We start from the raw sequence: 12,463 nt of genomic DNA on the forward strand, positions 1-12,463 counted from the left end.
GTTTCCCGCGTTAGCGAGATAGTGCAAGGAAACAGAAGAAAGAATGACCCAACCCACCTACATACACATGCATATACATACACATCCACACATGCACATATACCTACCTATACATCTCAACGTATACATATATATAAACATACAGACGTATACATATATACACATGTACATAATTCATAGTCTGCCCTTATTCATTCCCGTCGCCACCCCGCCACACATGAAATAACAACTCCCTCCCCCCTCATGTGCATGAGGTAGCGCTAGGAAAAGACAACAAAGGCCACATTTGTTCACACTCAGTCTCTAGCTGTCATGTATAATGCACTGAAACCACAGCTCCCTTTCCACATCCAGGCCCCACAGAACTTACCCCAGATGCTTCAAATGCCCTGGTTCAATCCACTTACAGCACGTCGACCCCGGTATACCACATCGTTCCAATTCACTCTATTCCTTGCAAGCCTTTTACCCTCCTGCATGTTCTGGCCCCAATCACTCAAAATCTTTTTCACTTCATCTTTCCACCTCCAATTTGGTCTCCTACTTCTCGTTCCCTCCACCTCTGACATATATATCCTCTTTGTCAATCTTTCCTCATTCATTCACTCCATGTGACCAAACCATTTCAAATCACCCTCTTCTGCTCTCTCAACCACACTCTTTTTATTACCAGACATCTCTCTTACCCTTTCATTACTTACTTGATCAAACCACCTCATACCACATATTGTCCTCAAACATCTCATTTCTAACACATCCACCCTCCTCCACGCAACTCTATATATAGCCCATGTCTCGCAACCATATATCATTGTTGGAAACACTATTCCTTCAAACATACCCATTTTTGCTTTCCAAGATAATGTTCTCAACTTCCACACATTCTACAATGCTCCCATAACTTTTGCCCCCTCCCCCACCCTATGATTCACTTCTGCTTCCATAGTTCCATCCGCTGCCAAATCCACTCCCAGATATCTAAAACACTTCACTTCCTCCAGTTTTTCTCCATTCAAACTAACCTCCCAATTGACTTGTCCCTCAACCATACCGTACCTAATAACCTTGCTCTTATTCACATTTACTCTCAGCTTTCTTCTTTCACACACTTTACCAAACTCAGTCACCAACTTCTGCAGTTTCTCACCCAAATCAGCCAGAAAAATAAGTGGAACGTTTTGGAACAAGTGCTGGCAGGATAATGTGTAAATGATTCATGTCACTGTGCAATGATGAACAAAACTGTGAATATTGTTTTATCTGAATATCATGTTAATAAAATGTAATGAATAAGTGAAATATCTGAAAATGTTTTGAATAGTACCTCCAATGAGTTGAGGTTGGGACACTTGTACAAACACCAAAATCCTAGTGGTGTGTGTATTTGTGATTTTTCTATGAGAAGCAATATCACAGCTAACCATAGTAGCAATATCGCAGCTAACACACCATAGTAGCAATATCACAGCTAATACATCATCAGTAAACACATGAACTTTAAAAGGCTGTACAGCTCCATGTAAGATAAGTTTACATGATTTCTCATTTGATTTTTGATATTTTCTATTTAATGATATGGCTAATTTCTTTGATAAACCCCCGTCCTGGGAAAGACCTATATTTTCAGGGCTTTGCAGCTCAAGGGTTAAGAATTGCGAGTAAAATTCTAAAATTCATGGGGCCACCTGAGTAACTACACTGGAATCTGGTTGCTAGAACTGTACATTTTTATTACCTGCCATTAGAGGACTATGTAGGCACCTTCTACTGGCTTGTTTCCCCAAGGAAAAGTCAGCAAGCTCTTCCATCTACCACTCATTTTCTACACAATTTTTTGTGAGTCTAAATAAATACAAGTTCATACAAGAGGTAGAAATACAATTTATCATGTTATTTACTGGAAAATTAGTTGAAAGTTCCGAGTCAAAGGCGACTGCTAGCATTCACGTGCAAGGTACCCCTTTTACCTTTAACCTATTTTCTCCTACACTTTCCTGAATATGTAGAATTCATGCATTAGCCAAGAAAGTACAGTCTTGAATGAGTATACTTGAATGTTTTAAAGCAAAGGCAATCACAAGCACTTCCATCTCTTTCAAACATTTTTCATATTTTTGGAATACGTAGATTATTAATTTATGCATTAGGTATGAACCTACCAAAGATAATTGTTTAGAAAAATATATAAAAAATATAATTTATCAGAAAATTCACCAAGCACAATTCAAATGTTTTGAACTGAAGGCAGTTACAAGCATTCAGTTGCTATATGCTACTCCATCTGCACCCATTTTGTCTATTTTTTCTAAATGTTGATAATTAATAGTTTATGCACTAGTCAAGAACCTACTGACAGAACTGTGTAGAAAATAGCCTGAAAAGTAAAAATAAACATCATTCACTGAAAACAAGGTAAATGTTATGAAGTAATGATAATCTCAATCACTGGCTTTCATGTGATAAATGACAATATTATCACTATGATCATTTTCACCATTAATTTCTAAATATGGAAATAACTAGTATTTCCTTAAGAGCAATATTAGGTGTGCTATTAGAGCCTCCATTCCCTAACCCTGTATTCATATTGAAAACCAGTGAACTGAAATTCTCAAATCTGAAAATCATAAAAATTTCTGTCTCTGACTCATGAACTTGTGCCACATCTGTGTACTATATAGTGTGGTAAAGTATGTGAACAAATTATGCAAAATGTGTTCAACTTAATAAATCAGTGCAGTACATTCAACATCATTCATTTCTTGAAGGCTTTCTGTTTGTAAATACAAAGTTAGTATATAAGATTAAAAAAATTCTAAATTTCACTTTATTCACTACTGCCAAATAATGTTCACAGTACTCTGTACCTCTCTTCACAAAATATCATACTGTACTACATTAAATAATAACAAGTACTGGTGGTGGTTGACTACTGATACTTTCAGAATAATTGGTCGAGCAGTACTAGCAACAGCAAAAGGGAACAGTTTAAACTATGAGACATCTGCAGCCATCTGTTTGGTGTTGGCATACTGCAAAACTGATGACATGAAGAACATACTCTGGCTGATGTAACTGTTGCCACTTGTTGCCTGTGAACCAAGTAAAAACAATAAAACATTTAAATCAAATGAAACAAGAGCACTGAAAAATGTCTACACTTCACAGCTATAAAAGATGATAATTTTGTATGTAACTTTGTAATAAGAGAGGACAAAAACTGCTGTAGAGATCTCTTACACTTTAGTGTAATTCTACCATATTTAAGTTGTCTTTATCTTATGAATTTCCTTTCTAGATCGTGAATTCTTCATCAAAGCAAAAATACTATTTTAAAAAACTCTTCTAGAACAATTGCAAGATTTCTTTTCTTTCAAAAACTTTGAGCAATGACAAACCTGAGCCATGGACACATTTTTCAGTTCCTATATGTCAAGGGAATTATGAATCACCCATTCCATAAATAATGTCAATTATTCATTTCCAATATATTCAGTTGATAGACAAAATTCTTCATATATACATTATAACATTACCTACCTAATGTAAATTTTTTTTGTCAACTTCAAACAATGTCAAGCTGAGAGTTACCAGAAAAGGTGATGCTGAACAAGTGGACACCAGCATGAGACAAATGACTTCTTGCCTTTATTTCCTTGACATCTTACATAAACAGTGAGCAGAAAAGAGGAATTCAATGCACAGGCATCTACCTATGCAATGACAATTGTCTATGAAAAAAGTTAAGATACAAAGAATGGATATGGCATCATTACAACATTAAAGAATGGTGAGAGGAAACAAGGGGAGCCTGAAAGTCAGATGGCAATAAGGTTATTACATTTGCATCATGTGATTTTTGAAGGGTCTGCAATGGTTAACAGCTTTAATGTGTTAAAAAGAGCTCTAGAGGCAGACACATATACAAATAAATGGTTTTTTAGCCTTTAGATCTGAAAAACAAAAACAGACGACCCACCTGTAAATAGATATTGGTGATTGTGTTATTCACTTGGGGATCAGCAGGTGATGCTCCAGCAGTGATAGCTTCACACACCTGGTCTGCGATGTCTTCTATGCCACCACACACAGCATCTGTGAGTCTACAAATAGGATGGGGGGAAAAAAATTGAAGACCATGTAGCAAACATGTATGGCTGTCATTTTCAAAAATAGTTATGAACAAATGTTGTATATAACAGTAATTTACTATAAGCTTCCCCTGACTAGGGAAGTGTGATCTACTTGTGTGGTATAAGTTCAATCTCATTCATGAAAATAAAATGATCAACTTTATTTTTCTTTCTCATCACCATACACTACAATGAATCAAATCATACTTGTTCACTTACAAACTCTTTAACAAGAGTCCTTTCACATCAAATCAACATTCTAGCTGAACATCTACATCTGCTAGCACACTTTCTACTGGACAGCAAGCAATGTATGTAAATTCTTACACTCTTGGTCACCAAATTTCCTTACTTTCTCTATCTGACAAACTCTTACAATCGCAACCTTGCACCCTGTTCTTTTGACAAAACTGATCTTCCTATGTGTCAACTTCCACCACCATCACTGACCTGCAAATAAAAGATCTCTAGCAAAAACAAGCTTATAACCATATCATCTTAGTATACATCTCTAAATCACTCCCTATTCAATGCCTTTCTCAATCTACCTTCCTTATTGCCCTTTTCCATCCACTCTCCTGGCCCCACGTTCCTTTTTCAGCAGAAGTACTACCCTTTCCTTAACTCTTGCCCTTATACTAACCCCTAACTTCCCCTGGGACATTTCTAAACCATTCTTCCCCTTCTCCTTAAGGTTTATTTCACTCAGGGCCATAGTATGCAGATTATATATCCATATAACACCCTCCAGTAACCTTGAGTGGACAACCACTCCCACTGAGCAAAATGCCAACAATTCTAGGCATATGTCACACATACCATTCACTTCCCATACCAATAACATCAACACAAAAGCAGAACACTAACTGGCTCCAGATTTGGACGAGAAAAAGAATCCCTCCTCATCCTAGACAAACAATTCCTTCGTTCCACTTTAAACCATATCACCTGCCTGGTCTTCTGTCTTTTCAAAAGCAAATATAAAAAAAGCTGCAAACCACACAAAAGAGTAACTCAGAAAATCACTGACTGCCTAGCAACTACAAACATTCAACAACTACACAATGAAACAAAGATCCTCCTCACACCATCTCATCCCATGCTCAATACTGACTCGGCAACAGTACTAGCCCCTCCCAAGCAAACCATTCCATAACTAACTACTGCCTCCACTTTGGTACCTTGTACTCAAAGATCCTCAATCCCCAACAAATATAACACAGAACACATACGAGCTGAAACAACCCCAAGCACTAAATATCCACCCTCCCAACTAAGTCACACTACACATACTGACAGCACAAGCCACATTCCTTAGACAAACATGAGTCACAGTCTCCCATCTATGCTCTGAACATCACCCATCCCTATAACACAACAAATGCTATATCCTAAGACCCTTCATGTTCACAAAGCAAATACATTAATGATGACATAAGTGCCTACTACTTAATACCTGTGTACTCTCCACACATGGTGACACACAACATAACTGTACTTTACGACCTTAGGTCCTGACCAGTGGATGGTCCCAGTAAATCAAAGACACAGATTCTGGTATAATAAAGAAATAAAAATAAAATACTACTTTCTATTCTCTTTTATATTTGTCCCTTTTATTATCTGTTTTCCATTTCCAAAAGAAGGAACAGAGAAGGGGGACAAGTGAGGATTTTTTTCCTCTAAGGCTCAGTCATCTGTTCTCGGCACTATCTTGCTAACACAGAAATTGCCAATATGAAAAAAAATCCCACGCATTCCCTACATGTCATAGAAGGTGACTATAAGGGGTGGGAGTGGGTGGCTGGAAATCCACCCCTCCAGTTTTTACTTTTCAAAAAGAGGGAACAGAGAACGGGGTTAAAAGAGGATTTTCTGTCTGAGGCTCAGTCCTCTGTTCTTAATGCTACCTCGCTAACTCCGTAAATGGCGAAGATGCATGAAAAAAAATATATATATATATTTTTCATGTACATATTCATACTTGCTTGCCTTCATCCATTCCTGCTGTTCCTACCCTGCCAGACAGGAAATAACATCCCCCCCCCCACCACCACCACCACCTTCAGCAAGGTAGTGCCTGGAAAAGACAAAAAAAAGGCCACATTCATTCACACTCAGTCTCTAGCTGTCATGTGTAATGCATCGAAACCACAGCTCCCACAGACCTTTCTATTGTTTACTCCAGACACTTCACATGCCCTGGTTCAGTCCATTGACAGCATGTCGACCCCAGTATAACACATTATTCCAAATCACTCTATTCCTTGTGCGCCTTTCACCCTCCTGTATGCTCAGGTCCCGATCGCTCAAAATCTTTTTCACTCCATACTTCCACCTCTGACACATTATGCCCTCTTTGTCAATCTTTCCTCTCTCATTCTCTCCATATGTCTAAACCATTTCAACCCTTCCCCCCCAATAATTATAACCTAACAAACCAATATGGCCATATGTCAGACACCGATTTTTCTGGACACAATAGGGTATCCTCATTTGCCACACATACAATATGAACGTCTACCAACTCACTCTTTAAAACGTAGAGCAACAGTTAAAGGATCAGCCTGAGGAGTGATGAGAGACAATTCAGCACCTTTGTGAATCACCGTTGACAGCTGCACTACAAGGGCTGCTAAAACTTTAAACAATTCTTGTTCAACAGATGGCCCATCAACCACTCCAGCTTCTTGAATGATTGATGCAGTATCCTCAACAGCTGACCAAGCCTGTTAATGTGTGACTAGTAAGTGTTTTCAATGAATTTGGATCTACAAGAATGATAAGAAGGAAGAAAAACTTTCTTGTCCTAATAAACCTAAACTCTAAAAGTTTGACTCTTTAAAATCTCATTATTTTTGTATCAACTTAGGTAAGCTATGTTATAAAAGTTCAAGACATCAAAATCTGGGTAGCATGAACAACTAAAATTTTCATACTCTGAAATGTAACAGCATAAGTATTTTGTCTGGTTCACGATGACAACCATAAATTTTCTTTTTCGAGCTTATTCTACATACAAAAGAGTATGCAATTCAACCAACGGTTAAATAAGGCTACAACCATAAGCAAAATTTTGCCAAGTATATAATTCTCACTATTTCCTGGTTCTCTATTGTCTTTATTATTCGAAATTTTCCTAGAATTGGGCAAATACCATAACAAGTAGTCATAAGGAAAATTTAAAATAGAAGAGACTATTTTCTGCACTACACCATGTGTAAGCCAACTACTTGCCTCAAAGTTCAAGAATGTTCACATAGACACCAACATACCAAGACTTATAAAATCACATAAAAGTATTCATTAAGTGATGATAAATATAACAGCTATGCCAGAGAGATATAAAAAGCTCTTTGCACAGCCTTAGCTCACATGCCTTTACACCATAGAGGTAAATATCAGCTTGTCAAAACTAGTTCTCTGCATTACTTAAGTCAGCTAAAGGAACTGCTTACCTTGCTGATGTGACAATAACCTAAGCATATGGAAGATGAAAATGTTCTTACATATTCCATTCAGCAACAGTATCAAGAACGTGATTCCATAATAAGAAATTGTCATGGACATATAACCAAAAATAATCTCATATCCTAAAAAGACAATACTCAGTGAGGATAACTTATCCTTTTCTAACAACTACAAGTGAACCAATGGGGGAATTTCAAGAAGCAAGAAGGACGAACAGATGTTAGGAGCAAGGAAATGATACTGATAAGCCTACAATGTCAACTGGGTAAATAAAAATCCTTTCAATAAGATGAGATACCTGATTTAAATGGAGGCAGAGTGAAAATTTCAACTGACTTCCACAAATGGAACTTACTCAATGGGAATAGTAAAAAAAATTTAACATACCAGTAAACAATATTTATAGGTCCTAAAAGAAATAAAATCATTCCTCAAAATAGACTGACACTCTACTTCCAGTTTTCACTTATCAAAGCCAAAACTTGCAAAGTTAAAAAAAAAAAAACTCAAGATATTATCCTCTTGCTCTGATATATAATAATCTGAAAATAATTCTGTGCAAATAAGTCGTTAAAGTCCATAAGCAATAAGAACAATTAATAACAGTTACTAGCCAATACACAACTGAATGGCTAAAATCATTTTTCTATTTGGTTATTCACAAAATCATGGTTTAATACCAGGAATAATGTAATGAAAATGGCTATTTTTATACAGATATGTAATATGCTTCAACAGAGTAACAAAAAACTGAGGTTTTGTTTCAAGAAAGAGATCAGCTTACACTATTTCATACCAGCAGTCTCAAAAATGAAAGTTTTTCTGTTATGCATTAATACTTTCAATGAATTTCATTAGCCAATACTCACATTAGCCTAGCAATATCACTTCACTTTTGTAATATTTCAAATACATGCCCTAAAATCCCATTTTTTGATTGGTTACTTAAGTTTTCGGGTACATTTGTAAGCTGCTGTCCAATAAAGCCTCCCTACATTGAAATGAGCAGTTCCTTGGTTCACACATTCAATCCAGAAAAATAACATGAAAATTAATGTTAAATAACAACAGCGTAAGATAATCAACTTTACCATATTTATTTTCTCAAAGTGAAGAGGAAGGCCAGCCTTAGGCAAAACATTTGTCACATGTTCCACCAAGTCTCCCTCAAAGTGGGTATCTTCATCCAGCTTGCAAGCAATCTACATATAAAAAAGAAATCCAAAATTTTATGGTTATATCCATACTAGTACAGCACTTTTCACATTTAATGCATAGTGAACCAGGTAAAAGATGATGCAAATAATATGAGCATAACATGGGTTCTCTTATATTTCTGCACTTTTCTTGCTAACACCTCTTTTCTATCTTATGAGTACAAAATCTAAACCTACGATCTGTTTCTCTTTAGATGAATTCCAGAAATACTGTGCAACATACAAAATTCTTAAGTTTCTTTATGGAATTTTTCTTTATCTATCTATATACCTATCTCCTGGGAATTTTTCACTATCTACACCTATCTCTATGTATCTTTGACCTCCAATCTCTCAAGAGGTGTCCACAGCAAAAGAGTTTACATTCAACCTTGTCCTTATATGTCTCCCTTACATATGCCATTCCATGCATTCTTTGCCCATTTCTCTCCCTCCAGTACTCTCTCTCTTTCTGTGGGTGAAGCAATGAAACTGGAAATCCAAGTAGCATATAGATGCTGAAATGCCACATGATGATATAGGAAGTTTTAGAGATGTGGTCCTATGAGTGCAGAACACTCTACCTGAACTGTACAGATAACAAATAAATAAAATATCAAGCAAAAATATGAGCAGTCCAAGTAAGGAATGTTCTTCCATACTAACAACAGTAAAATAACCCTATTAATATGTAAAAGCATATATTGGCACTTGTCAATACCTTAATTTCAGAATTAGCAGCCTGAATTTTATCAAGTAGATAATGAGGCAAACTTTGCAGCATGGATGTCATCTTGGACTCGCACTGTCTGGCAATTAATGATAACGCCTCTATATGCACAGGTCCCTCAGTAGCTTCCCAGGCTTGGTAAAAAGTTGGCTTATGCAAATTCTTGGACTCCCTCTCATGATCTCCCGTTTGATTTTTACTTTCTTCCTCTGCTCGCTGACGTGCTTCTTGCAAAATCTAAAAGAAATGTAATTCCAAGTTAACATATCTACTGACAATTTCTTTGTGCACCCATGGAAAAAAATTAAGTCTTTTCACGTCATCATACATTCGCACCCAGCAGCTGGTGCTCAATCTTCTGTGACATATTTAAGTGTGAAACTCAGCATGTTTCTCCAGTCACACCTCTCTACTTTTATCCTTAATTTATACACCATTAACACCTTACTCGTCTAATTCATCTCTCTTGCAATAATAACTTCGATAATATTTCCAAATCAGTTCTTTGAAATGTTATAAATGCCATAACAAATATCATATTGCTGTATATTCCTCCAAACCTGCATCCCCTTAAACACATGCTCCCTGATATTACCAAGTATATCCCCTTTGATCTCCTACACCAGCTAAGTTCACTTGTGCTCTTACTAATTCTCTTAACATCAACTCTCTGTCAACACTAGATGAACAGTATATATTTTCTTATCTATAATCAGTCCATCTTTCTGCATATCCCAATTTGTTAGTTATGGACAGTATATAGGAAAAATCTGGTAAAAATGAAGTACTATGAATTTTAGGATGCAGTAGCATGAGTACTGGCTGAGAAATGAATGAAAAAAGGAAGAAATTAACCAAAAGTACAGATAAATGATGCTTTGCATATGCTGAGTGTGATGTCAACAGGAAGTTCTGCATAAGACTGATCTAAAGCTACTTCCTATTTTCATCAAAAGTTCTATTTCATACAACTGGTAGATAATCCCAAATCCTGCATGTTTGTGACCTTTGCCATATCAGATTTTGAAATGTTGCAGGTTTTGGGTTGTTCAGCATCATATATGCAAATACAGGAAGCCACTGATATGGAATAAAGCCATTTACATGCAATACTTTACATGCATAATGCATATGAAAACCCCCAAGAGTAAAATCTTATACAATCATATCCATAGAAGAGCTAGTCCCTGGAACATTTTGGTTTTCAAGTCACCAGATTTGGGATCATCCACCTGTACCACACACAAATGACTATAGACACTTAATTTCAAAACTTAGATACATCTCTGAAAAGGGTTCTGTAAATCAGCTCATGCAAGGAAGAAAATTAGAAAAGCTATAGAATCAAAAATATTACCAGTGATAAGTTGGGTTTTCTATTTTCAAGAAGGGCTCTTTTTTTCCGGAGTCCAGGATCCCCTTCTTGAATAACATTCATTGCTTTTCGTCCAATTACCTCTAATGTGTCCAGCCCTCCTAGTAAAACCTGAAAGTTTGCACAAAAACAATACCAGTGAAACAAATCAATAATCCTATCAGGCAAATATCAAAAAGAACCTTTTAAAGAAGTAACATCTCATCCTCCCCTAACTATGAATCTAACATTACAAACCTAAGCTAATAGAGACTATTCTTCAAAGCAATCAGTCTTTGTACATTGATACCTCCCAGGCATGCTCAAAAGAACAGTCATTCCATGTAATGTTACTATTCCATATAAACATTTTCATTTACCAATCCAGTACAAATTCTAAATATACACATCAACTTATTCCTGTCATTTATACACTGTACGATTTCTTTGCTGCCTTGACACTGCAAAAATAATGAACTCTATTCCATAGCATTCTTATGGCTACTAACCAACAAAGTTGAAAAACATGGGCATGGGATGCAAAACACTGAGTAACCAGTAGCTGTTTCAACTCACTACTCCACTACTTACTGTGCCCAGTATTTTCAAATGTTCCAGATTGTATGTGGCACTTTGTCCTCAAAGCCAGGGTTTCTGGAGGGTTTCTCATCCTTGAAAATCTTTCATAAGGTAACTACATCACATAAAAAACTGCTGCTTACACAATTAAAAATCTATGCCAAATTCTCTTGATGTAAATCAGACTTCCAGCCTTCAAAAAGCTCTGTTAAATCTCTAGTCTAAATTGCCTCTAGAATGAAAACTACCTTTACAGGAAACAAAATGTAGCTGGCCATCAAATATGAAATACCTATAATCTTCACCTATCACTTAATAGAGTAGACCAGGTGCATTTACTCGTACTAAAGCTAAGCCTGCTGTAGTTCAGTGGAATGGAGATTTTTCATACATCCTAATATATGTGCTTCTTAATTTCTTACTTTGCAAACAGGAATTCCCATAAGCTCCACTAACATATCTAATACCACCTCTTTTAGAAATCTAATCATCCCTTACCTTATCATTGCTTGTTACAGTACATGTGCCTCTTTCAAATATTCTTTCTATACTGTATACTTATCATGCCCTTGCTAATAACATGTTTAAAGTAATCAAAACATCTCTTTCATACTATTCACCATTTCCCGCATTAGCGAGGTAGCTTTAAGAACAGAGGACTGGGCCTTTGAGGGAATATCCTCACCTGGCCCCCTTCTTGGGTGGGTGTGTGTGTGTGTGTGTGTGTGTGTGTGTGTGTGTGTTCAGCCTCCCGCGCCCTTCCCTTTTAGTTGCCTTCCTTGACACACAGGGAATATGTGGGAAGTATTCTTTCTCCCCTATCCCCAGGGGCAAAAAATAAATATAAATATATATTTATTTTTATATTTATTATACTTTGTCGCTGTCTCCCGCGTTTGCGAGGTAGCGCAAGGAAACAGACGAAAGAAATGGCCCAACCCCCCCCATACACATGTATATACATACGTCCACACACGCAAATATACATACCTACACAGCT

The 12,463-nt window shown here is 36.6% G+C and overlaps 1 protein-coding gene across 4 annotated transcripts in view; it reads right to left on the minus strand.

Annotated features, from left to right (window-relative positions):
• LOC139760312 (uncharacterized) overlaps positions 1 to 12,463 on the minus strand; it is a 68,327-nt gene that overhangs the window by 44,952 nt on the left and 10,912 nt on the right. For 3 of the 4 annotated variants that reach the window (XM_071683303.1, XM_071683302.1, XM_071683304.1), the window contains exons 5-9: positions 10,888 to 11,016; positions 9,522 to 9,767; positions 8,696 to 8,806; positions 6,666 to 6,862; positions 3,980 to 4,103 (exon numbers count right to left, since the gene is read on the minus strand). In XM_071683303.1, the coding sequence (XP_071539404.1) occupies positions 3,980 to 4,103; positions 6,666 to 6,862; positions 8,696 to 8,806; positions 9,522 to 9,767; positions 10,888 to 11,016 (807 nt within the window). Of the gene's footprint in view, positions 1 to 2,799; positions 3,093 to 3,979; positions 4,104 to 6,665; positions 6,863 to 8,695; positions 8,807 to 9,521; positions 9,768 to 10,887; positions 11,017 to 12,463 lie in introns of those variants that run through there. The other variant, XM_071683305.1, reaches the window with a different exon arrangement.

This window comes from Panulirus ornatus, chromosome 36, assembly GCF_036320965.1.
Source record: "Panulirus ornatus isolate Po-2019 chromosome 36, ASM3632096v1, whole genome shotgun sequence".
In the NCBI taxonomy this organism is placed as follows: domain Eukaryota; kingdom Metazoa; phylum Arthropoda; class Malacostraca; order Decapoda; family Palinuridae; genus Panulirus; species Panulirus ornatus.